At 38.9% G+C, this 27,923-nt stretch overlaps 1 protein-coding gene across 1 annotated transcript in view; it reads left to right on the top strand.

Annotated features, from left to right (window-relative positions):
• Window positions 1-27,923, top strand: part of MLLT3 (MLLT3 super elongation complex subunit) — a gene marked incomplete at its 5' end in the record, with an annotated part of 302,329 nt that overhangs the window by 204,991 nt on the left and 69,415 nt on the right. The window contains one exon of the mRNA XM_077774663.1: window positions 22,361-23,059. Within this exon, the coding sequence (XP_077630789.1) occupies window positions 22,361-23,059 (699 nt within the window). The remainder of the gene's footprint in view (window positions 1-22,360; window positions 23,060-27,923) is intronic.

The raw sequence follows: 27,923 nt of genomic DNA, 5'->3' as shown, positions 1-27,923 counted from the left end.
GCATGTGGTTGGTTGGCGCCAACTTTATTCTTTTGTGTCTTGCTTCATGGACTAAAGTCCTCTGTATTTCTCTCGCGTCTGAAAACCCAATTTGCGGGGAGAAACTGATCATTAGGAATCTGCTCCCCCACCACCCAGACTTTGTTAAGCCAGCATTAAGCTATCTGGGGATAAGTTATGTTTTCACTTTCCATAAATTAGAGGCAAGCATAACGTTTTGGAATCAGTTTTTTTTTTTTTTTAAGCTGAAGAGCTGAATAATATGCATGACTTTAGAAGTGGTTTTTCTTGGCATCAGCCAGCATATGAAAGGCTGTAATAAAGTCAACAAATAACTTTGTAATCTACCAGGTTTTTGAAAGTAGAGATGCAAATAAGTTATGGGGTAGTGGTGACTCTTGGAGTGTTTAGATAACTCAAAGATTTTTCTCTTCGAGACTGGAAAGTTGGAGGGTCCCACACTTGAATAGAATCAGCTTATTGTGGAAGGCTTGCTGCCTCTTCTTTGGGGTAGCTGTTTTGACTTTTTGAGATTCTCCCTCTCCATTTCTCTCTCTCTCACACACACATACTTACTCCAGAATCAGGACACATGACCTAAAAAATGGTTCAAAGTATCTGAGTCTAGGACAGGTAGGAAAGGCGTAGGAATCGAAGATGGTTTCTAAGTCCTGGGAGACTTTTGGCAGGAGGTCTTTATCCTTTTGCTTCTTGCTTTATGGATTCAAATTCTGTGAACAAAACCGATTCTTCTTGGTTCTGAAAGTCAAATTTGAGACTTCCTGGGTCTTGCCGTTATCTCTTCTGCCTTCGACCTGTATCCCTCCTGCCTCCGGCACGGGTAGTTCTAAGTGTTTGATAAAACAAAAATAAAAATTCCCATCCAGGAAGCTAGTTTTTAAGCTTTTCCTGTTTTAGCTTAGTGCTTGCCTTAGGCAGAGAGGAACTATAAGTAGTTTTCAAATATTTGAGTACCTACCACAGGCCGATTTTAATGCTAATGCTGGGTATCCAATCAAGAACACTGGATTTTTTTTTCTTTCTACCAAACTCTAACCCTTGGCCAACATTCAGGGGATAAAGTGGTCTCATTACCTTAGAGGGATAACCCAGCTCAGTTTCTGAAGGAAGGGAAGGGAGAGGTGGAAAGAAGAGAAGGATGAAAGGGAGGGAGGGAGAAAGGAAAAGAGAAGAAAAGGAAGGAAGAATTTCTAGCCACCAGTCAACACTGCATTGTGTGCTTTTAGGAGAAAAAGATGTATTACTTTAAGGCACCCACTTCTTTTAGTGGGGTGCCAGAGACTTTATTAGTGGACCCTGTCCCTAAAGGGCTTCTGAAGACCAGGGATGGCAAAACCGAAATGTTTTCTCATTTGGAAAGCTGGTGTCTTGTGTAGATCTTTAGATGGTCCAGTTTGGACGTGTATAAAATTGTCTTGTTTCTACAACAGATCCTACCAAGCGGAGCAGATTTTCCCAGATAAGCCGGAGATAGGTTGTTGCCAAGTACATCTTTGAGTATTTATTATAAGGTTATAGTCTTTTTCTTCACCGGAAACGAGTGGTTTTAGTTGAGAGGAAATGTGAAGACTTCAGACCATGCGTGTTTCTTGTTTGTTTTCTTTGCTTTTGTGTGGGGTATTAGAAGGCAACCTCATTTGGGATTTTTGAAAGCAAACCATGTCTTTCCTTAGGAAAGCCTTGATTTAGCTGACACATCTAATATGTGTAAAGAAGCCTTGATGCCTTTTGGGATGGTATCTAGATTCTTCTTAAAAGAATATGGTGCATTTTAGGCCTTCTTGGAGAGAAAGCCAAGTGTCGTGAAACGAACAGACTGTGGATTTTGGACACCCTCTGATTTTGATGCCCTTCTCAGGGTCTGTTAGTCCCCTGTGCATAAATTGAGGCATAGACTGTTCGAAATACTATTATCTATTTACTTTATAATTTATTTTGAAATTACCTGAAACTTCTAGAAAAAGTTGCAAATATAGTACAAAGAGCTTTTGTTTTCTGAGCCATCTTAGAGTAAGTTGCCAGTGTGACGCTCCGATATCCTTAAATACTTCAGTGTTTATTTCCTGCAAACAAGGACATTCTCTTATATAACTGTAATACAACTGTTAAAGTCAGGAATTGGCATCGATACAGTACCAGCCTCTACTCCTTAGAGCCCATTCAAGTTTTGAGGATTGTTCTACCAATGTCCTTTATTTTTATAGCAAAAAGATCCAGTCTAGAATCAGTGTATCATTTGGTTGTCATGTATCTTTAGTCTCCCTCAACTCAACTGAGAATAGTTCCTTGACTTCCTTGAACAATTGAAATTTTTTGAAGACTGAAGGCCAATTATGTGGTTTTACCAAATGTGGCTGTTCTTCCATTTGTTCAGCTTTGCTTGTTTTTGGTCTTTATGAACATGGTGTAATAAATACTGTATGTAGTTTTCTGTGACTTGCTTTGTTTACACAGTACTGTATAAGATTTGTTATTGCATGTTATTGATGTCACTGCTGTGTAATGGTCCATATAGCATAATTTTTCCTCTTATCTACATATCTAGACTCACCCCTTTTTATTTTGTTTTATTTTGTTTCGTGTGTTTGTGTTTCTGCTGTGAAAATACAGTTATGAACCTTCTTGGGCATATCTCCAGTACACATGTGCAAAGTTTCTCTTACGGCAGCAGATTTCAAAACTTTTATGGCTGTGACCCACAGTGAGAAATATGTTCTCCAAAAAAAATAATAATAATAAGGAAAGTTCTCCATAATGAAAGGACCCACATATGTAAATGTACATAGACTAATGAGACAAAGCTTCATATATTACACAGGATGCATTCTATTTTATACGAGTTGACTTATAGACAGTGATGTAATCCATGGTAGTGTTTACCAGTCTCGCTAATAGGTTATGTTTGAGTACCAGCGCTCTGAACCAGAGGTTCTCAAACTGGAGGGCCCATGAGACACCCCTGCAGAGTTAGTAAACATGAGGACTTCCAGGCCCAACGCACAGATTCTTAGTCAGTAGGTCTGTGATGGGGCTTAAGTATATGAATTTCTCAAAAGCATCCAGGTAATACTGATGATAGAGAAATACTGCTTTAGGGTATGTACCTACATATGGAATTGCCGAGTCAAAGGGCATTCACATTTTTAGCTTTTTATTTTATATAGTAGTTGTAACAATTTTGAGTCCTGTGTCAGCAGTGCATAGAGATCCCATTGCTCTTCTGTCCTCAGCCTTGTTCATCTCTGCCTGTTTTGTAGGCATAAAATTTTATCTTAGCATCATCTTATTTTGTATTTCAGGGGTTAGTAAAGTAGCTAAGCACACATTTCAGTGTCCGTTCATGTTGCTTTCTCTGTGAAATGCATTCATGTCTTCTGCTTATTTTTCTATTTATTTGTAGGGGGTCTTTTATATTCTGGAGATGTGATCCCCTGTTGGTTATATTTATCATAGATACCTTTTTCTACTTTGCCCATGTAGTGGCTTTTTTACCATGTTTTTGGTTCTCTTTTGATAAGCAGAAATTCTTAATTTTAATGCGGTCATGTTTCTTATGGTTAGTTCTTTTTGTGTCCCGCTTAATATGTTCTTCTCTACCCCAAGGTTAACTAAATAATCCCCTGTATTTTTTTCTAACACGTTTGAGAAGTTTTGTCCAATATTTAAATATCTTCAAACATCTGGAATTGATTTTATGTACGGTATGAGGTAAGAGTCTAATTTAAATTTTTTCCTTTGTAGAAAATCAGCCCCAGCATATTTTTCTGAGTAGTCTCTTACTTTACCCAGTAATCTACAGTGCCTGCCCTGTCAAATGTCACATTTTCATATCTGTTGGGGGGATGTGGTTCATTTCTATTCCGTTGGTCAATTTGTTGATCTCTGCGATAATACAACAATGTTGTAATTGCTGTAGTTTTATAATGAGGTTTGCTATGTAACGTGACAAGTTCTATTACATAATTTCTTTTCTCGTCCTATAAATTTTCAAATCAGTTTAAGCTCTTTGGAAGACTTTGTCAGGATTTGGATTGAAATTACATTGCATCTGTGGATAATGAGTGTTCTTATCCATGAACCTAGTCTATCAGTTTATTTAGGCTTTCTTTAAAGTTGTTAAAATGTTAAGATATTTTTGATAAAGGTCTAGCTAGTTTTTGTTTATTCCTAGGTATTTTATATTTTTTTAGTTCCTGTTATAAACAGACTTATTGTTTCCTGTGTGTTGCTGATGTGTAAATATGCATACTGGAATTAAACATTAATTAACTAAAAATAAGCAGTTTACATTTGCAGATTGAAGTTCTAACTATCTTACTAAACTTATTAATTCTAGTAATTTTTATGTATGGTGCTTTTGTTTTTTAATGTGTACAGTCATAATATGTAAATAATGATGTACGTCTTTCTTATTTTGTATTTTTCTGTCCTTTTCTCCCCTGCCTTTTATGGTCCTGTGTCACTAGGACCACCAGTAAACTACTAATTATAAATGCTTTTATTTTAAGGGGAATAATTTTTTTTTAAAGTAGGCTTCATGCCCAGGGCTGAGCTCCGTGCAGGTTTTGAGCTCACAATCATGAGATCCAAGACCTGAGCTGAGATCAAGAGTTGAATGCTTAACTGACTGAGCCATCCAGGTGCTCCAGCCTTTAAGGGGAATAATTTTAATAATTCACCATTTAGAATGTTGTTTGCATGGAATTTTAGTAACTATTGTTAAGAAATCTTATAGTCCTGTTTTGTTAAGAGTTCTGGTTTTTTCTGAAGCTCAGTCAGTTAAGTGTCTAACTTTAGCTCATGTCATGATCTAGTGGTTCATAAGTTCAAGCCCCACACTGGGCTCTCTACTGTCAGTGTGGAGCCAGCTTCAGATCTTCTGTCTCCCTCTCTCTGCCCCTCCTCCACCAAATAAACATTAAAAAAATAAAAGAGTTTTTTGTTTTGTTTTATCACACAAGTTTTTAGAATCTCTTGATATGAACAGGTAGGTTTTGTTCTTTAATCTGTTAATATGGTGCTTGATAAGAATTTTTTTTAAAGTTTATTTATTTTGAGAGAGAGCGCGCACACGTGAGCAGGGGAGGGGCAGAGAGAGAGAGAGAGAATCCTAAGCAGGCTCCATTCTGTCAGCATAGAGCCCAACCTGGTGCTCTGTCTCATGAACTGTGAGATCATGTCCTGAGGTAAGATCAAGAGTTGGATGCTGAACCTGAACCCAAGGAGCCACCCAGGCCACCCGACATGCATTTTTATCATGTTAAACTACTCTTGGGATAAATTCTTGGGATGTTCTTGGAATTGGTAGGATAAAACCAATTTGCTTTTGTTTTCTTAGGGTCCACTCCCAGTTGAGTTAATTGTACTAATAGTTTCTTCATAAATTTTGTGTCCATATTCTTGATTTAAATCGGTCTGTATGTTTCTTTCTCTTGCTCTAATTCTTAGCAAGTTTTGTGGCTTTGATAATATTTGCCACGCTAAGTGAGAAATGTTTTCTTCCTCATCTTTTGGAAGAGTTTTTGTGAGATTCCATTTGTCTTCTTCCTGAAGTAAATCCTGTGGAAATTCTGTTACTGAAAGTCTCCAGATAGTAAACTCAATTTTTTTATTCTCTAAAAGTTTTAGTGTTGCCCCTGCTATGAAAAGTGTTTTGCTCATTGTACAATTCTAGGTTGACATTTACTTGCAATACTTGGAAAATATTTTTCTTTTGTTTTTGTGAAGTCTAATTCAGGGTTATGATAGTAGATATTCAGCAATTACCTCTCTGGGAGGAAAAATTCCCAAGTTTTAGGTTTGCTTATTTCCCAGGTGTAATACTGTTGCCATGTTAGGTCACTTTTGCGGAGTTAGGAACAGATGTGCCATAGCGCAGTGTTACGAACTGTTTCCACTATTCTGATGGATAGATAGAAGTAATTACCCCAAGAGCACAGATAATAATAATAATAATAATTAATAATAATAATAATAAGTAGTAAAATAATTAGGAAATGATGAGTTTTATCTGTTACCACTATTTTTAATATTTTTCTACTTGTAGATTTATATAATTTAACTTTTACAAATGGCCTTTAAAAAATATTGACTTAGAAAATTCCTGAAAATTTAACCACCGGCTTCTGTAAGCCTGTATTAGCCAACTGTAGTGTACTGTTCATTTACTTGTTCTTTTTTTCAATAGGTCATCTCTTGTTTTTAATTGCTTTTATAATCTTTCTGGTCCTTAAGTGTTCTTCATTTTTAGTACAATGTGTGTAGGAGTAAATTCCCTTTCATTTATGTATATATCTTTTGTTATATTATACTTTTGGTGGATTCGTGGCTTTTATGATTTTGGAAAATTCTCAGCCATTATGTCACCTATATTTTCTGAGTCTCTGATTAGATATTAATTATTTTTGTTCTGTTTTCCATGTCTCTTCATAGCTTTTGTAGTTTCCATTTCCTTGTATTTTTGTGTGCTTTCTGGCAAATGGTTTAGATTTGTCTTCCAGTTTAATAATTCTTTTCAACTGTGTTTAATTTGCTGTTTAGTCCTTTGAGATAATAATTCCAATGGTGATTTTCCCCACTTCCTCCATTTCTTAAAGGCTTATTTGTTTCTTCTCAGTGTCCTGGTCTTTCTTACTCTTCTCTTATTGCTTGGTCACTTTTTGGATTCCATCTTTTTTCTTTTTCACACTTTATGTATAATTATTTTATATTCTACTTTTGACGATTCCGGTATGTGAGATCCGTGCACATACCCTCACATCATGGTGCCCTGTTTCTTTGTGTTCAGGGATGTTTTTAACTTGCGAGTTCATATTTGACTTAGTTAACTTTGGGAATCCTGAAGCCCAAGTGCTTTTCTCTAACAGCAGGTTTGTGAAGGTTTTTCCTTGATTTCTGAGAGATTCTGAGGTCCAGGTTTTCAAATCTGCAGTAGACTCCAGGTTTGGTCTTGGAAGACCCATGAGAACACAGGCCTGTGTGTCATCTGGGCAGCCACAGCTCATGTTAGGCTGTGGCTCACACTTCACATTTTAACCCTTTCCTTCTCTGCTGTTTCTTTCTCTCCTTCATATACTCTTGGTTCTTAGAGTTTACCCTTCTTAAAAATAAGCTAAGCAATGAGGAATTCTGTAATTATCCCATATCATTGTATTGTAGCAAGAGTTACTAAAAAGTCCACCAAATTGCCCCAATTAGATTTTCCCCCAGAAACCATTGTATGTCTAGTGGGTTTAACATAGTTCTTTCCATGCTGGAAACCCAGTAAATGCATAATGAAAAACTATTGAGAGAAGGTGATAAGAGAGCCTAACTGTAATTATATTTCACCATTATTTAACTGTGTCTCTCTCTGTTTTTATTTTATAATTTTTGCAATAGAGCTATTAAATTATTATGTGTCAGGTGCTGTTTTTCATCTTACACTTCCAACTACTTCGTTCCACAGTATATCAAAGATGGGCTATTCTTGGGGCGCCTGGGTGGCTCAGTCGGTTAAGCCTCTGACTTCGGCTCAGGTCATGATCTCTTGGTTTGTGGGTTTGAGCCCTGCGTCAGGCTCTGTGCTGACAGCTCAGAACCTGGAGCCTGTTTCAGATTCTGTATCTCCCTCTCGCTCTGACCATCCCCTGTTCGTGCTGTCTCTCTCTCTCAGAAATAAATAAAACATAAAAAAAAGATGGACTATTCCCTATGAGTAAAAATTAAGCCTCATTGTCAGAAATTTAGCTCATACTAAAAGAGGAGACCAGAATGATCTCACCAATATGTTTTAAAGCTTGTTGAAAAAGATAGAAATAGTACAAAGCTAAATATATATAAACCTAGAAAGAGAAATGATATAATTAATACTTCAAGTTTCTAGTTTCAAACCACAAAAGTAAACAAAAGTTTACTTGAAACTGCAAAGTCTTCTAAATAGAACTGTTAAGAATATTTAATTATAATTAAGAATTGAAGCTATAGCAAGTCAGGGAATAGTACATAAATATAAGTTATTTTATTTTTTTAAATTTGAGAGAGAGAGAGAGAGAGAACAAGTTGAGATGGGCAGAATGGGAGAGAGAGAATCTTAAGTAGGCTCCATGCTCAGTGTGGAACCTAATACAGAACTTGATCCCCTGATCCTGGGATCATGACCCAAGTCAAAATCAAGAGTCAGATGCTTAACTGATGGACCCACCCAGGCGCCCCTAAATAGAAGCATTTTAAATGACTTTGGATTCTGAAACAAAAGTATTTTATAGTATATACAATGCCTTTGAAAGTAGTCATTTGAGAAAGGAAGGCATTTTAAAATTTTGTCTCCTTGTAGAATATTGAGCATTCTTGCTACAGATATTTTAACAGTTATATTTCATATTTGTATGCAAGTATAGTACTTCAATATATATTTAATATTGAAGAAATATTGGGGGTTACTTTTAATGCTTTTGAACAGAGAGCTAGGGAGATGAAAATTTAGCCACGACTTATTCTGTTCACTTCAGAAGTGAGATAATTTTCAGTTGTTTCCTTCTTGAATTGTAAATATGATTTATAGATTTATTCTCATCAGCTTTAAATGGTATTAGTGAATAAAACTCAAAATGCCATCTAAGTATCCTAAGCTAAATTTATAGATGAGAGCTTGATTGCAGTTTGCTCAAAAACAAAAACAAAAAGAATTTCAGACCACATCAGAAGGAAAATTGAAAAAAATTTTAAAACACAAGAAGATATCAGTTGCTTAGTTCAATAGTTTCTCTTTTTTCTAATACAAAATTTATTTCACAAAGTCTCTGAAGTACAAATGGGTACATGAAAGAAGAGGGAATGTAAAAGTACCTTTGGGAGATTGAAGAAATTTATATCAAAATAATTCATGTATATGGTTTAAGAGAATTAAATAGCAAAGGATGGTATTTAACAAAACTCAAAGTCCTATATTGTTTAAAACAATTTTTTTTAAATATTCTTCTTTTGCATGTGTGTGCAAGTGGGGGAGGGGCAGAAAGAAGGAAACCCAGACTCTAGAGCAGGCTCCATGATCTGAGCTGTCAGGACAGAGCCCAACGTGAGGCTCAAACCCACAAATGCTGAGTTTATGACTTGAACTAAAGTTGGACACTTAATCAATTGAGCCACCTAGGTGGTCCCCCCAAAAGTCCTACATTGTATTTTACCCCAGTTGTCTTCCCATTTCTTGGAAGGAAACAATTTTATTGTCCTTCCTGTTCTCTCCCCTCCCTCTTCCTTCCCCCTCCCCTCTCCCTCATCCCCCTCCCCTCTCCTCCCTCCCCTCCCCTCTCTTCCCTCCCCTCTTCCCTCCCCTCCCCTTCTTTTCTTTCCTTTTTTTTAAAAAATTTTTAAATTTTTTAAACTTTTTCTTGAGAGAGAGAGCATGTGAGTGGAGGAGAGGGGCAGAGGGATAGAGAGAGAGAGAGGGAGGGAGGGAATCCTAAGCAGGCTCCATGCTCAGCACTGAGCCTGACACAGGGCTCAATCTCCTGACTGCAAGATGACCTGAGTTGAAATCAAGAGTCTGTCACTTAACCTACTGAGCCACTCAGGTACATCCCACATAAAAAAAAAAAATTTTAACTTTTATCTTTTAATGTTCACTTATTTTTGAGAGAGATGGGGGTGGGGGGTGGGCAGAGGGAGAGAGGGAGACACAGGATCCAAAGCAGGCTCCAGGCTCTGAGCTGTCAGCACAGAGCCCGACATGGGGCTCAAACCCACAAACCATGAGATCATGACCTGAACCAAAGTCAGATGCTTAATCGACTGAGCTACTCATATGCCCCCAAAATTCTTTAAATTAAAAAAATTTCTTTTTATTTTAGAGAGATTATCAGGGGGATATTTTTTAAAGCTGTACAGTTACTGTCCCAAAATTCCAAACTATATGCTTATGCTGCTTTTTCTACCCAAGAATCTAATCCATTTGCTTCATCTCCTTTTCCTCCCAGTATGACACCTGTTAAAGTCTTGTTTGGATAGAAGTTTCTAGATATTGAACATAGAACCTACTTTTTGTTCCACCAACTTGAACAGTGTCTCTTGATTCTCAACTTTGGGAGTTCAGAGTATCTTAGAATTTCTTTTCTATCTTCGTTCCTGTTTCTACCTTCTATGTTTGTAATCCAAACATTTGCTTTTTTGTTACCACAGTTGATTACATTGTTATGTAACACACATTTTAAGTGTTCTTTTAAGTGCTCTTGCTTATCCCTAGTAGTAGTAATAGTAATTGAATAGGTAGTAATTGAAAGCACTAGCAAAGTTTCTGCCATGTGCCAAGTATGTTAATTATATAAATTGTATACAAATATATACACACAGGACCTTACATATATTAAGCTTATTTAATCATCAAGTTGACCTTGATGGTTTAGGTAATAGGGTCTCTGTTTTACTGACAAGGAAATTTAAGTCACTTAGTAAGTGGCAGGGCTGATGAGATTAATTTCTGCAAGGTGAAAATCATAAACACTGCACATTTATGATTAGTTAAAATATTTCTTCACAGCTAAGATATGTACTGTTACTCTATTTCCTTGTCCAGACATTTGTTAGGTAGATGTAGAACTTACTGTTTTCCTTCATGCCTCTTTGTTTTTCCTCTAGATTTCTCAAATTCCCTTTCTTTTTAAATGTCTTCTATGGAGGCCCTTGTAGGATCCTCTAGTTTTTGTATTCAGTGACTTCCCCACCCTACCCCCTGTGGAGTTGAGCACTTATTATATTTGAGCAGTATAAATTTTTGTCATTTCAAATTATGTAGCGTGGCACATTTTACATTGAGTTTTAGAACATTTGATTGTGAGAGCTGTATTTTATGCTTCTGTGTTACTTTTTAAAATAGTTGGACATAGGGCGCCTGGGTGGCTCAGTCGGTTAAGCGTCCGACTTTGGCTCAGGTCATGATCTCACAGTTCGTGGTTCGAGCCCTGCATCGGGCTCTCTGCTGACAGCTAGCTCAGAGCCTGGAGCCTATTTCAGATTCTGTATCTCCCTCTCTCTCTGACCCTCCCCTGCTCACGCTGTCTCTCTCAGAAATAAATAAAACATTAAAAAATTAAAACATAAAATAGTTGGACATAATATGTGTTCTGTAGGTATATTAGAGGAAAAGTTGATCTTTCCATATCTCATAAGCCCTCTGAACATAGCTTTTTAAATGTCTGTTAAGTTGGAAATCGTTATCTGATAACAATAGATTCAAAGTTTAAGACACTTGCAACCTATACTGGAAGATCCTCTGATTTCAAAATAACTTACTTGCCACCTACCCCACAGTAATATGTTGTGCTGCCTCTAATGGAACTAAGTTGAACTTCCTTTATATAGTTCTCCCTGGATAGTATATAGTTCTCGATGTTGTCCTTTTAAAGTTATTGAGCTCCTCTCTCTCACTACCCATCCTTTTTTCATTTCTAGCTCAGTTTATATTGGTAAGTTGGTTTGAAAACCAGCTGCCCTTCTGAAAGGTCAGTAGAAGTATGGACACTGGGGCCAGACTACTTGAGCTCGCATCTCAGTTCTGCCACCAATTATACCTGCATCTCTGGGCACACTGGTTTCTATGTGTGACAAGGGACTCTTCCCTTGTCAAATGGAGTTAATTAATAATAGCTACTAAACAAGATTGTTGAGTATATATACAGGCCATTTAGATAGTTATTGAATGAAAGATCCCCATTGCTTTCCCAAGTGCAATTTCTTTACCATTCGTGTGATGTTCTTTTAGTCCCCTCTCCCCCACAACTGATAACTCTTAGATTTGGGGCCTTGGTGCTTCCAGTTTTAGCCTTGGTGTTCAAATCCATTTTTGTTCATTTTTAAAAATTCATTCTGCCAGTTGCTGAAATGTCTTCTACTGCACAGTCTTGTCTTAATATTGTTTTAATATTGTCTTAATATTGTTTCCTGTTTTGAAATATTTATAAATTACTATCCTCTCAATTATATTTCTTTTATAGTAGATCATGAATTCAAGAAACTTCACCTTTTTAAGTTGATTTTAAACATTCTTTTTTTAATGCTTATTTCCTTTTGAGGTGGGGGGCAGAGAGAGAGGGAGACACAGAATCAAAGCAGGCTCCAGGATCTGAGCTGTCAGCACCGAGCCCGATGCAGGGCTTTAACTCATGGACTGTGAGATCATGACCTGAGCCAAAGTCCGATGCATAACCGACTGAGCCACCCAGGCGCCCGTTTTTAGTTGATTTTCAAAAGTAAATTGTAGATCTCCTTTAAGTCAGAATTAACCTGATAAATCTCTCCTTAGAATTTGAACCTTAAATTTACATTTAAGGCCATTCTTTTATTTTTAAAATTTTTATTAAACTTTTTTAATGTTTCTTTTTTAGAGAGAGACACAGAGCGCAAGTGGACTGGGGGAGGGGCAGAGAGAGAAGAGGCAGATATAGAATCCGAAGCAGGCTCCAGGCTCTGAGCTAGCTGTCAGCACAGAGCCAGATGGTGGGGCTCAGACTCATGGTGAGATCATGACCTGAACTGAAGTTGGAAGCTTAACTGACTGAGCCACCCAGGCACCCAAGGCCATTTTTTTATAAGCATAAATGTTGGTGAAATTTGTTTCTTTTACAGTTTTCATTATATTTTATGCTCCACCCCTTCTTTTCCCTTTTTTCATTTAAAATTTTGTTAGCATTTATTCATTTTTGAGAGACATAGACAGAGCATGGGTGGGGAAGGGGCAGAGAGAGAGGGAGACACAGAATCCAAAGCAGGCTCTAGGCTCTGGGCTGTCAGCCCAGAGCCCAACGCCAGGCTCAAACTCGTGAACTGTGAGATCATGAAGTTGGATACTTAACTGACTGAGCCACCCAGGTGCCCCCTTCTTTTCCTATTTAAAATAATAAATACAATAAAGACTATAAATCTCCTTCCTTTCTTCCTCCCTCCCTCCCTTCCTCCCTTAAGTTTATTTAATTTAAGAGAGAGAGAATCCCAAGCAGGCTCCATGCTGTCGCAGAGCCCAATGCAAGGCTCTCACAAACCATAAGATCATGGCCTGAGCCAAGATCAAGTGTAATATGCTTAACTGACTGAGCCACCCAGGTGCCTTGAGGCTGTACATTTTCTTGTTAACATATGCTTTGCTGTGCCTCTAGATTCTTGTTACTGTTTATTTATTTATTTTTGAGAGAGAGAGAGAGAGAGACAGAACTAGTGGAAGAGAGAGAGGGAGTTAGAGAATCCCAAGCAGGCTCCGTGCTATCAGCACAGAACCTGATGTGGGGCTTAAACTTACAAACTGTGAGATCATCATGACTGAGCCAATATCAAGAGTCAGTCACTTAACTGACAGGCCACCCAGGCACCCTGCCCCTAGATTTTTTATATGAAATGATCTTTTCATTATTTTCTTTTGACTGATTTCTTTTATCTTTATTTTCTAATTTTATTAGAAATTTAACCTATTCAGTATAATCTATTCAGGCATTTTATTTTTTAATTATTTTTTTTAAGTTTATTTATTCTGGGGTGCCTGGGTGGCTCAGTTGGTTAAGCGTCCAACTTCAGCTCAGGTCATGATCTCACAGTTCATGGGTTCGAGTCCCGCATCGGGCTCTGTGCTGACAGCTAGCTCAGAGCCTGCAGCCTGCTTCGGATTCTGTGTCTTCCTCTCTCTCTGACCCTCCCCTGCTCACGCTGTCTCTCTTTGTCTCTCAGAAATAAATAAAACATTAAAAAAAAATTTTTTTAAGTTTATTTATTTCTGAGAGAAGGGGGGGAGAGAGAGGTGGGGCTTGAACTCACGAATTATGATATCATAACCTGAATCACAGCCAAGAGTTGGAAGCTTAACTGAGCCACCCAGGTGCCCCTATTTAAGCATTTTAAAAAGGTTATTTTGAAGTTCATTTTATAACCCCTTTATGATTGATTTTTTTCATTGTTTCATGGGCTCATTTAAAACTATAGGGGCACCTGGGTGGCTCAGTCAGTTAAGCGTCCAACTTTGGCTCAGGTCATGATCTCATGGTTTGTTATTCAAGCCCTGCATCAGACTCTGTGCTGACAGCTCAGAGCCTGGAGCCTGCTTCAGCCTCTGTGTCTCCCTCTCCCCCTTCCCCTTTCCCGCTCCACTCTGTCTCTCTCTCTCTCTCTCAAAAATAAACATTAAAAAAATTTAAAGAAAAACTGTAAACTTGATGCAAGAGATAAAAAGTCTTATATTAATTATTAAATCAAATTTGTGGGTTGTTTTAGCCAGTTTCACTGTCTTTACTCATTTCATTAAATCTTGACCATTTATGACAAAGATATATGGATTTCTCATTTCAGTGAAATGTTTTTCAAGTTTCTCTCTTTTTTAAATATATGTGTTTTAATGTTAGCTTTTTTTTTTTTTCCCGAGAGAGAGAGAGGGAGAGAGAGAGAGAGAGGAAGAGAGAGCAAGCAGGAGAGGGACAGAGAGAGAGCGAGACACAGAATCTGAAGCAGGCTCCCTGCTCTGAGCTGTTAGCACAGAGCCTGATATGGGGCCTGAACCCACGAACCGTGAGATTGTGACCTGAGCTGAAGGTGAACTCTTAACTGAGTTACCCACCTAAGTGCTCCTTAAGTTTCTCTTAAATATTCATTACTTTTTGCTTTATATAAATTGTTTATTTATTTTTTAAGTAGTCTTCACACCCAGCAGGGAGCCCAATACGGGACTTTAACGGATGACCCTGAGATCAAGACCAGAACTGAGATCAAGAATTGGATGCTTAACCAACTGAGCCATCTAGGCGCCCCTATATAACTTAGCTTTTAAATTGTTTATGCTGTTTGGTCTTCTTAAGCTTGAAGTTCTGCACCGTGTGATACGAATGTAGCACTCACGCTTTCTTTTGGGGTCAGTTAGCAGATACTTCTGGCCCATTCCTTCATCTTAAGCTTTAATCCCTTGTTTGATGTTGTGTTTCTTTGAACAGTCTGTATATGCCCTTTGTCTTTTTAACCCAGTCTAACAATCCATCTTTTAGTAAGAGAATTCGGCGTCCTTTTTTATTCTGTGAGTAATACTGGATTTTATTACTTTTCTCCTTGTTCATTATTTACATTTGTGACTTTTTCCATTTTTCTGAATTTTGCTTTCATTTTCAAGTTGATATTAATTTCCCAGTTTCCCCGTTTATGTGTCAGTCTTGTACTTTTCCATTTCATTGTTGGCCACCTTCCCTTTCAGTGGTTCACAATCCAGTTGTTGTTTTTTTTTTACTTTTGCCATGTAAAAATGATACCAACATTTCCCCTCACCTTGACGCGCCATTCTCCTCTAACATTCCTAAGTTTCTACAGAGAGTGTTTAATTTTTCAGATCCAGATTTTTGTTAGCCTGTGTGTGTGTGTGTGTGTGTGTGTGTGTGTGTGTGTGGTATTCACATTGAGCACTCAACTTCTATTACACATTCCAGATAGTTGATTATCCATTTAGATTTAATTCTGTGTGGAAGGCAAAGTACATTGCACTTCTGTCTCCTCTCCTCTTCACCTTCCCACACATAACAGGTCTCATTTCTAATTTAGTTACTGTTTGGTTAAAGTTCCTTCTCAAGTCCTTTGCTTAGATGGGGCAGTGGGTGATATGCTCTTTGAATCCCTAAATTTTGGCAAACACTTCTTTCACGCCGACTGTGTGTGTAGGATGTTTGGGTTGCATTGCGTTTTCTCTCAGCAGTCTTGATTTTACTGTTTGTTCTTCTCAGTTCTACTGTTAGAAATGAAAAGTGCCATGTAATTTCATTCCGTTTTTAGTTCTAAGTAATAATTCTTTCTGGCAACTTGTAAAGTTTTCTTTTTTATCCTTAAAGTTGAGGAATGTTAGTGTGATGTTCTTGAGTGTGTCTTTTTTCTCTTACTAGTCCTGCCTGGATCTTGCAGAGCCCTTTGAGGTCTCAATTCTGTCTTTCCGTTTCTTCCGTATTACTTTATTGCCTCTCTCCCATCTCTTCCTTTTCTCCTTCTGGAGACTCTTCTGGAACTTTTCCTCTGGTTGGTACATCACTTAGGGCTCCTCAATCTGTTATTCAGGTTTCTTCTCTTTTCCATTAATGACTTACATCTCTTTGGACCTTTTACTTTATGCTTAGAGATTTCTTCCAGTTGATACTTCACGCCACCATCGAGAGTCTGTCTTCTTCTTTATCTACTGAATTCTTCAGGTAGAAGAATTCTCAAGGTATTCTCAAGGTAACCTTGAGGGTTTTGTTTTTCAATTTTAGTTTTGCTAATATTCTAAACCCATAGAAATTATTTTTTGCTCTCTGTATGCCTCTTCTTACATTAATCTCCCTATTTTTGACCTCAGTATTTCATCTGTGCCATTCAGAAGATAGGGTAGGTCTGTACTCTCCTATTCTTCCCTTAGATATGTTATTTACGTGTGCATTGGGATTCAGGTTGTTATTAAGAGACCTTAGGTGTTTTTTTTTTTATAATCCATTAACTGTTGAAAGGTAGAGGCATCTTACTCTCTACTGTAGCAGCAGGCATGTTGTGTATTTCATGTGCCCACACCTGGAAGTCCCCGTGCCCGCCATCTGATCTCTTTGCATCTCCAGCCTCAGGAGTAGAGGGGACTCTCCCCTTTATTGAGTGCCCCCTGAACACCTTTGGGGAGGGCAGGATGGCCATCCTTGTGTAGTTATCTGTGTGAACTCGTCTGCTTCTTGCTCAGAGCCCAGAACAGAGGAGGCCTGTGTCAGCCCTCTTTCCAGATGCCCATAATCCCACGGCCACATTCTGCAGCCCCATTCACTACCTGCCGCTTCCCAGAGCTGACTGGTTCCAGAAGGTCAGATTAGATTTGAGATTCAAGTTGGAGGGGTGAGGGGTGGGATAAATCAAATTTAAGATCCCATCTTTCCCCACAATCCTGAATTTTTATACTTTATTCATAGTTTCAGATGGTATTTCACTCCCGTGCCTATTTGTCATTTTTTTAAAAAAAATTTAAAGTTTATTTATTTATTTTTAGAGAGACAGAGAGCACGAGTTGGAGAGGGGGGGAGAGAGAGAGAGAGCGAGAGAGAGAGAGAGAGAGAGAGAGAAATATGAATCCCAAGCAGGCTCTGCACTGGTCAGATTTGATGCGAGGCTTGAACTCAGGAAACCACAAGATCATGACCTGAGCCAAAACCAAGAGTCAGACACTCAACTGACTGAGCCACCCAGGTGTCCTCCCCACATTTGTCATGCTTTTAGTGGCATTACAGAGAGACTTTTAGTTTAAAACCTATCTTTGAGCATTTGACCCAGCTTTCCCTATGCATAAACTCTTGGACTATATTATAATTTCTAGAAAGTATCCTTTTCAGATGCATTGTGGACAAATAAACCTTTAAAGGAGAAACCTTTGCTTTTGGATAAATAAAACTCTTCTGGGGAAGTTTGTCCGTATGCAGATTTCACTGAACAAAGTTATGAATGATCTGAACAACACAGAAGCCAGTTGAATCCGGACCGAGACCAAAAATAAGAGCGTAGGTAAAGAGAAGAGACAGAAGCTGGAGAAAGAGTCAGCTTTGCACTGTCAGTGGTGCTAGGGAGAGGACATGGCCATAAGGCAGTAACTGAATGCCGCATATCATCAGAAAACCTTATTTTGTCCAATAGTTAAGACCTTTCTGTAAGCTATTTACTAGAGTTGCTGACAAGTATATTAGAAGAGATTATATATTAAAGGGACCCATTCTGTTCCAGAAAATTAAAACAAGGAAGCATTCAGTAGAATCTGAGAGGATGAAAGACAATACTATACCCTATATTCATAGGTAGTAAAATTAGTACAAATATGTGTATGTTTAGACACTCATTTGCCTTAAATATTTGAGATTTGAATTATGCACACTTCCTCTCCCTAATACTGGTATGCAGTTTGTCCTAATGAGCCTCAGGCAAAGAAAGTTGGAATTATACAATATGTGTAAACCTCCCATTGAATGGTAATTAGTTTGTTCTGCTTAGCAGCACTTAAGGTTAATAGTTCAGAAAAATTTTAAACAATTTTTTTGTAGTTTATTCCTTTTTGACACAGAGACAGAGCGCAGGTGGGGGAGGAGCAGAGAGAAGGAGACACAGAATCTGAAGGAGGCCACAGGCTCCAAGCCATCAGCACAGAGCTTGATAGGGGCTCAGACCCACAAACCGTGAGATCAAGACCTGAGCTGAAGTCAGATGCTTAACTGACGGAGCCACCCAGGCGCCCCTAGTTCAGAAAAATTTTAAAAAGCCAGTGACTTGATCTCTGATATGTATGGGATACATAGGCCGAGAATCAGGAAAAGCTTTTATTCTGTGTCAGTAACCATTTAATTACCGAGTTTGTATCTAAGCCTCTCGTTTACATTTATTGCATGTATGACTATGGAGTCAGGTGACAATATGTCTGAACTTCGCCACTTATCCCAGACCCAAGACAGAGAAAATGTAGTCCTATTATAATAGGAACTGTTCTTTCACCTTTTTTTTCTAAATTTTTATTTATCTGGGGTGTTGTTATCAAATGTTACTCTTTTTACTTCTCAGTTGTCATAATTTAAAGGCAGCTTTTTGGTAAAGAGGCAGGAGCAAGAGCTGGGTAGCTTGCTTCTGTGAAGATTTGTTGGGTCAGTGAAATTGACGGTGGGCATTAAATACCTAGGCCAACGTGGGAGTAAAAAGTTATAAAATTTCTGGAGTTTTATACTTGACGTCATATGTATGTGATTAAGACAAGAGTTTAAACTTTCTGTGACACAGGAGTCGGTGTCCTATACCACTGTGTACTTTGCATTAAGAATTCTAGTTTGTCCTACAAACGAGCTTTAGAAATAAATCATGGAAGGAGTCCTGTAGAAGTTTTTTGTTATATATTGAAATTTACTATTTCTTAATGCTTAATACTAGAAAGTATGATGATAGGTATGGGCGCCTGGGTGGTTCAGTCCTATTAAGTGTCTGGCTTCGGCTCAGGTCATAATCTCAGAGTTTGTGAATTCGAGCCCCACATCTGGCCTCTGTGCTCACAGCTCAGAGCCTGGAGCCTGCTTCGGATTCTGTGTCTCCCTCTCTCTCTGTCCCTCCCCAACTTGCATGCTTGTGCATGCATGTGTGCACGCTCGCGCTCTCTCTCAAGGATAAACATTAAAAAAAAAAAAGTATGTTGATAGGTAAAAATCTGTGTGTTTTTAAAAGTCACATTTATAAACATATGTGTAATCTCCATGAAGGTTAAATATTAGGCAGCAACGCTTGGGTATTCTAGAGCCATAATTAGAATACTGATTGCAAATTGCCAAAATTCAGTGAGTCAACAAACCAATTAAAAAAAAAAAACTCAAGGATATTAGATTTCAAATGTTCTTCCTTAATTTAGTTTTCCCATTATACTTTATTTTAATTATTCATAGTATTGCTTCACATGCCAGGAAATGTCTTGTAATAGAATTTATAAAATAATGTAGTTTCAGTAATATGAATACTATCTTTAGCATTCTGGTTGCAAATCTCAGATTGAGAGGTTTTGTAAGGAATCATCTAGTTTGATGCATAAAAGCACGTCTTTGCATAGTAACTTTATCCATTTTAGGACTTTGAAACCAAATGCTCACTTGAGAAAAATAAATGGAATGATTGGTATATGTCATTTCATTGTTGTTACTGTTGACAGATAAGGAAAAAATTGTAGGAAGAAGAAAAAGCACATAGTCTACTAACACAGAACAATACTTTTTCATTTTAAGTATTATTTTGTTTCCTTTTTTCCCCAAGTTCTTATTTAAATCACAGTTAGTTAACATGCAATGTAATATTAGTTTCAGGTGTAGAATTTAGTGGTTCTTCACTTCCATACAACACTTGGTGCTCCTCACAAGTGTCCTCCTTAATCCCCCCATCACCTCCCTTCTGGTAACCATCCGTTTGTTCGTTACAGTTAAGAGTCTGTTTTTTGGTTTGCCTCTCTTCTGCCTGCCCCTTATGTTCATTTGTTTTGTTTCTTTTTTTTTTTTTTAACATTTTATTTATTTCTGAGAGAGAGACAGCATCAGCAGGGAAGGGTCAGAGAGAGAGGGAGACACAGAATCAGAAACAGGCTCCAGGCTCTGAGCTAGCTGTCAGCACAGAACCCAATGCGGGGCTCGAACCCACAAACCGTGAGAGCCAAAGTCGGACACTGAACTGACTGAGCCACCCAGGCCCCCCTGTTTTGTTTCTTAAATGCCACATATGAGTGAAATCTTATGATGTTTGGCTTTCTCTGACTGACTTATTTTGCTTAGCACAATACTCTCTAGCTCCCAAGATTTCATTCTTTTTGTGGCTGAATAATATTCAATTGTACACATACACCACATCCTCTTTATCCGTTCATCAGCTGGTGGACGTTGGGGCTCTTTCCATAATTTGCCAATTGTTGATAATGCTGCTGTAAACATCTGAGTACATGTCTCCTTTCGAATCTATATTTTTATATCCATTGGGTAAATACCTAGTAGTGCAATTGCAGGATCACAGAGTCATTCTGATTTTACTTTTTTGAGGAACCTCCATACTGTTGTCCATAGTGACTGCACCAGTTTGCATTCCCACCAATAGTGCATGAGGGTTCTCCTTTCATGGCATCCTTGCCAACACTTGTAGTTTCCTGTGCTATTAATTTTAGCCAGTTTTGACAGGTGTGAGGTGATACCTCATTGTAGTTTTGATTTGCGGTTCCTTGATGATGAGTGATGTTGAGCATCTTTTCATGTGTCTGCTGACCATTTCTATGTCTCTTCGTGTCTTCTGCCTATTTTTTAACTCAATTTTGTTTTTTGGGTGTGAGTTTTAGAAGTTCTTTATAGAGTTTGGATACTAGCCCTTTATCTTTTATGTTATTTGCAAATATCTTCTCCCATTCCCTAGGTTGCCTTTTAGTTTGGTTGATTGTTTCCTTTACAGTGAGTATTACTTTCCGATGCTTATTCATATACATAGTTTTCTTTTTTCTTTTGACATAGACCCTATAGGTAGATAGGGTTTGTTTTAGTGAAAGTCATAGCCCCTGCCCAACTGTTTTTCTGTATTATGCTAAATATTTAAGGGATACAAGATTGATATACATATCATTGACTTTGAGTGAGTTAAAGGTGCAGAAGAACAAGCAAGCCTTGAGGTGTAAATTCTAGTTGAAAATTTGAGCATTGATTTGCCATTAGGTCCATTAGGAGGTAGAAATAAGAAAGAGCTTTTCTTTTATGGTATTGGTGTAGATTTTTGCAAGTCCAGGATCCACTTCTGTTTCCTGTTCTTACTATTAATGGTAGAGGGTCACCGATATGTTAAGTATGAATTTAAATTTTGTTCCTAAGTAGAAAGGGTCTATGGAGGTCATATATATTGAGGCACTTACATGAGTGAAAAAATAAGCACATTTAAAATGGAATAAGCAGTGGTGAACTCTTTCCTCATGATTGAGCAACAGTAACTGCTCAAGACTTTTCAGTCCATTTGATGACCATTAGGTGACATGTTTTGTTGGATTTCTCTTTTCTTTGTTGATAGATGGGAGACATTCCCTAACCGATGAAATTTGGACAGCCAACCAAAAAACAAAAAGGATTTTTATCTCAAATTGAGAATTCTTTTCCTTATTTTTTGGGTCTTGTTGTTCTTTATATTAAAAAGCCACTTAAGATTTAATATTATCTGGCCTCACTATGGGACTCTGGGCTCTTTTTCTGCCTCGTCCTCAATCTGTGCCATAGGTGGATGCTGCTCCCCAAAACCTGTCTGCACTTTAATCACTCCTTGTTGTGCTTTGCTCTAGTCACGGTCTCCAAGTCCCTTCTTATTCTTCCCTTCCCCATAATGCCCTGCTCATCCTTGAGGATCTAATTCAAGTGTCAATTCTCTATCAATTTCTGAACGACTCTTTTCCCATGCCCCCAACAGAAATCATGACTGCCTTCTTTTCGTGGTCCTGGCATCTCATTGGTGGCTCTTGGAACAGCCACGATTCCTAGATATGTCACAGTTCCTGAGAGAAGGGCCGTGTGTCACCCTTCCTTGTGTCTCCTAGAACAGGCGTTCGGCAAACATTTGTCGAACCGCAATGTTGAGAACGCCATGCTTCCCGTGATTAGGACAACAGCTGGCCTCATTAAATTCCTTGATCAGAGTGGCCCTCGTTCCCTGTGCTCCTCACACACCCTGTCCCCACCTGTTCCACTGTGGTGATTGGTGCCTAATAAGACTCACTCGCGAGCGCTCAAGGCAGGATCTTTGCGCGTGGATGCAGGGTGCAAGGGAGCCGGCCGGGGACCGCGTGTTGCTCCGGAGCTCTGACTTGCATTCTGTTGTCCCATTTCTGCAGGACCCGAACAGGAGCATTCATACCAGCAGCAGCAGCAGCAGCAGCTGTAGCAGCAGCAGCAGCAGCAGCAGTAGCAGCAGCAGCAGCAGCTGTAGCAGCAGCAGCAGCAGCAGCAGCAGCAGCAGCAGTAGCAGCAGCAGCAGCAGTTTTTCAAAGCCTCACAAGTTAATGAAGGAGCACAAGGAAAAACCTTCTAAAGACTCCAGAGAACATAAAAGTGCCTTCAAAGAACCTTCCAGGGATCACAACAAATCTTCCAAAGAATCCTCTAAGAAACCCAAAGAAAATAAACCACTGAAAGAAGAAAAAATCGTTCCTAAGATGGCCTTCAAGGAACCGAAACCCATGTCAAAAGAGCCAAAACCAGACAGTAACTTACTCACTATTACCAGTGGACAGCAAGACAAGAAGGCTCCTAGTAAAAGGCCCCCCGTTGCAGATTCTGAAGAACTCTCCGCCAAAAAACGGAAAAAGAGTAGCTCAGAGGCTTTATTTAAAAGTTTTTCTAGCGCACCACCGCTGATACTCACTTGTTCTGCTGACAAAAAACAGATCAAAGATAAATCTCATGTCAAGATGGGAAAGGTCAAAATTGAAAGTGAGACCTCAGAGAAGAAGAAATCTACTCTGCCGCCATTTGATGATATCGTGGATCCCAATGACTCCGACGTGGAGGAGAACATGTCCTCCAAATCTGACGTGAGTAGTTGTGTTGGTTTCCCTCCTTTCCCGTATTAGCCTTTAGATCTTCTTTCCCAAGGCTTCAGGATAAAGGATGAGGGGAGAAAATGACAGCTGGGCCATAAAATGGTAGCACGGACAGGCCTAGCGATGAATTTCCTTAACTAATGGAAAGAAGGAAATGAAATCATTAGGGAATCTGCAGACATTTGGACTGTGATGGAAATTGTTAAAGGAAAGATACATTCCGTAGTATAACAACGGGCCATTTTGAAAAGCAGCAGGAAACTTGAGCTGCTCCTTGGGGCTAAGTTTCTGTGCTTTCCGATGGTTACAGATTTAGGGAAGTGAGAAGAACGCGATAAAACTTGGGTCAGCACAGAGCCTGATGCAGGGCTTGAACTCACAAACCATGAGATGACCTGAACTGAAGTCAGATGCTTAACTGGCTGAGCCTCCCAGGTGCCCCAAAACTTTAGACTTTTAAAGTTACTTATTAGTCCTGATCAGTCCAAATAAGCTCCTTACTGTAGCTTGTCAGTATTTCTAGATAATGGTAAAGGAAGATGTCTGGCTAGAAATTGCTAGCAATTTGAGACTATTTCTCTTTCTGCCCTGTGGATTCACCATACACATGTTCCTAATTCAAGTGCTGGCAGAGGTGGTGGGACTTAGCAGATTCTCTCTTCTGCATTTGCAGAAGAGGTAGAAGGGTAGAAGGGTTAGGACATGGAGTCATTACCAATCTTCTGTTGTTCAGAGACTACTTCCTTCCCTGCTATCCTCCATAGCTAATCTTGAAATTTTAATAGAAGATCAGATTGGGAGCACAGTAGCATATACAAGAGATTGGGGTAATCGGCCCCAGTGTTTGGTAAATGTTTCATAGTGATAGTCTATTGAACGAATGATGAGAACTAATGGGTTCATTCCAATATCTCAAGCATTTATTTTTCCTCTTGTGCTATTTACTTAGGGTCCTCTTTGTTTTAATTTTTTTTAAGTTTATTCATGTATTTTGAGAGAGACAGAGCATGAGCAAGGAGGAGCAGAGACGGGGGCGGGGGAGAGAATCATAAGCAGGCTCTGAACTGTCAGCATAGAACCAGACGCGGGGCTCGAACCCACAAAACTGTTGAGATCATGACCTGAGCCAAAACCAAGAGTCCAGCACTCAACAGACTGAGCCACCCAGGCAGAATAGGCTCCTCGTAGTACACAACTTGTTCTTAATTAGGTGTTACTTGGAAAGCTTTTTTGTATGTTTGACTTTTATTTCAAATCACCCTAAGATGTTCATTGATCCTCTTGGGGTGTGATTAGTCTATCAGGATTGTCAGGTTTAGCAACTTGGTCTTTCCGTATTCTGACATGTTATGATTCTTCATGAATAGAGGTTTTCAAATTGTGGCTTATGATTCATTGGTGAGCCATGAAACCATTTTAGCATGTCGTCACCAGTGTTTAAAAAAATCAGAATATGTTGTAATCAGTATGGGTGAGTAATGGTTTGTAAAAATTTTATTTCATAGGATGTGTGTATTTCTTATAGTAGATCTTGGTCAGAAAGGCATCTTTCTTGAATGTTAGCTGATTTATGAGAAGATTAAATGACATTCCTAAAGCACACCTCTTTCTACATGAAATTATCCCAGATGATCATCACCTTTAGATAACTGTGCATATTTATTTTTGTCTCTTGCTCCCTCCCTTTTATATATGGCTTATAAGATATGCCTTTTCTTTTCATAAACTTCATGTTCATCTTGGTATATTAATCCTAAGCCACACCTTGAAATATCTTTTGGAGTAAAGAGTTAGCATCATTAATTCCTTAGAGTAGGGAGCACATTTTCACAGCAGACCTAGGAGAGTCACATATCCAGTAATTGTTACAGGAAGGTTTGTAATGGCTTCTGCCCATCATTACAGAGAAAGCCTCTAAAGGCCTTTGGGTATTATTTGGGTATAAAACCCACCAGATATACAGTCTTTATCAGTTTTCTGGTAGTCGTGCTTTTATTGTTGCTGTTGTTGGTTTGATTCTCTAAATGTAGGTAGTGGAGCCGAAGAAAACTGATGAAAGTGGTTCCAAATAAGCCATGACCCAAAAGACCTTTCTGTGAACAAAGGAGATAAAGGGTTGCTAAAATTCCCTGTATGCCTTAGTAGACATCGCCTTTGTTTGGCTTTCTTCCTACCTGGTGCCCCCTCTGTGGGCAAGACAGAAGTATCACAATCCTACCTTTCAAGATATGCTATAAAGCTGTAGTAATCAAAAGAGTATGGTACTAGCACAAAAACAGACATATAGATCAATGGGACAGAACAAAAAAAACCCAGAAATAAACCCATACTTTTATGGTCAATTAATCTATGACAAAAGAGGCAAAAATACGTAATGGTGTTGGGAAAACTGGACAACTAAATGCAAAAGAATAAAACTGGACCCCTTTCTTACACCAGACACGAAAATAAACTCAACACGGATGGATTAAGGACCTAAACATGAGACCTGAAACCTTCTTTCTACACACTTCATTCAACTTGCTGTGTGAGGAATGAGATTATAATCGCGACTTTTGATACTTTGTCTTTACCAGCGTTGTTTTCTTGGTTAAATTCTTCTCCCGGGAAAGAGGTGGAATCTCTTCCGAATGGTAGCATTTTACCAGTGGTTGTTCAGATACAGGATAAAGAATTCAAATCACCTTAGCAGCAATTTCTTTTGAAAAGAAAAAAAAAGGAAGAAGGAAAAAGAAACTTCCCTTCTTTTGTTGTGCCTCATTTCCTCCCACTCCACCCTGTTCCTTGCCCTGCTTAAACTGTCTGGATCTGGCCATAAACATCCTGCTGTTGAAGCATTGGCCTTAGGTTTTTATGTGATGGAAGGCTGTGGCAGTCAGAGAAGAAGGTCTTTATTGTGTTTTCAAAGTGGCTTTTTAATGACTTGTAATTCCAGCAACATGCAAGAGCTGTAAAGGCTGTAAGGGTGGTGACTGAGCAGCTGGAGAGGCCATTCATTAAAGGGCAGCCCTGCCTCTGGGGGGCGGGGGGCAGGGGGTGTCTTGCTCTGGACTCCTGGTCTCTGCATTTTATAGCTGGAGGTAAAGGTACCTGAAGGGTTGCAATTCTTCCTCTGATATATGCAGCTCAGTGTGGAACTTTCATTAAAACAATAGGAAGAAAGTTAACTTCGTTGGGTGCATGGAGCTATATTTCACCTGCCCTTGTTTTCAATTGCTTTTTTGTTGGTTTTCTGTGTCAGATGTGATCGGGTACAGGAGTGGCTACAGTCTAGCCAATCCACTCTTCGTTTGCTCAGCCATATTCCTGACTTAGTCCAAAAAAGGATTTGGAGCAGTCAAAAGGGAGATTTTTACCTTAAAACAGAGGTAGGGGCTTCTTCTCTTCCTTGTTTGGGTATCATACTAAGCCTAATTTGTTTCACAGTTTTTAAACTAAATCATTTCTCAGAAGCCCTTAGGTAGCTGAGGGCCTTAAACAGACAGGGGATCCTACCATTGCAAGATCAATGTGTCAATAACTGCCCAGACTCAGCATTTTTACTTTCTTGTATTGAATCGTATGTCTCACGAATTCCATGAGCCTCCTTCAAAAGAGCTCTGTTGCCTCTTCTGTGCACTATTGTTTCTTACTCTGGGGCCTATTGTCTTTACCTGATTGTCTCATCTGTCATCTTTAGACACAAATTCAAAGATGTGATTCACCATGATCTTTGCATGGCCAGCTTTACCGTAGTATCTGGATGCCTGTAGTCAAACATTTCTTGAGTGCTTGCTCGTCCCCAGTCTAAGCACTTGACGTGTTCTAACTCATTTAATCCTCAAAACAACTTTACAAAGTAGGTAGATTTATTATCCCTATTTTACAGGTGGGGAAACTGAGGCTCACAGGTTAAGAGACTTGGCCATAGTTGCCGTGTGGTGGAGTCAGGATTTGATCCCACTTGGTAGGGAGTTCACTTGAGGGTTTTTGGAATGAAGCAGATCTTATTTTTCCACAGATTCATCTTACATTTGCAGAGATGTGCTTCTCGACATTGGCATCAGTGCTGTGAAAGCCTTTGGGATAATGTGCTTGTTCCATTCATGAATCATGTTGCTTTGACCAACCTATTGATTTGGACTTTTACCAACACCCTTCAGGAAGGTTGTCCTTAGGGCTGGATTTGGCATACACCGGGAGGGAAGAGCTGTAAACTGTCCAGGCATCTCTGACTTCTCACACATGCCTGCTTCCAGAGCAACAGACTGCCGTGGTTCTGGATTTCACATTATTACGGGATCACTGTTTCCCTGCTCCCACAGTTTTCCCACTTGCTTTTTGCTTTGGTGAGGGATTTATGTTTAACAGAGCTGAGCTGCAATATCAAGCTTTCCCAGAAGGTGCCACCAAATAACAAATGGTGTCCTACAGTCCGAAGATCACTTCTTTTTGAATCTTCTAGTTGTGTTCTGTAATTTCATTTTACAGTGCCTCTAACGTTATTCAAAATGTAGGTTGTGCTCTCTTTGAATTAGGAGACAAGATAATACAATGGCATAGGTAGAGGGTGGTTTTCTTTTGGAGTCTGTGTTATTCTTTAGCCAGGTCTGAGAAATTGTTCTCAGTGGGTAACAATTTATGACTGGAAACTTCCAAAGCAGTGTCAAGATCCTCAAAGAAAAATCACCCGGAGGAGGCTACTTTAGGTCACGAAAGGTGACTGCACAGTGAGATGTTCCCAGATAAAGTCGAAGAGCCTTCTATTAGGAGAAAATGGAAGAGCATTACTAAAGTGTTTGGAGACAACAAACTGCCTTTGAATTCTGAGGACGCAGAGGATAGGGGAGGTTGGGGTGCTGGAATAGGGAGAAGT

This window comes from Crocuta crocuta, unplaced genomic scaffold, assembly GCF_008692635.1.
Source record: "Crocuta crocuta isolate KB4526 unplaced genomic scaffold, BGI_CrCroc_1.0 scaffold425, whole genome shotgun sequence".
In the NCBI taxonomy this organism is placed as follows: Eukaryota; Metazoa; Chordata; class Mammalia; order Carnivora; family Hyaenidae; genus Crocuta; species Crocuta crocuta.
The sequence above is the reverse complement of the archived record's forward strand: the minus strand, read 5'-3'. Positions and strand labels throughout refer to the sequence as shown.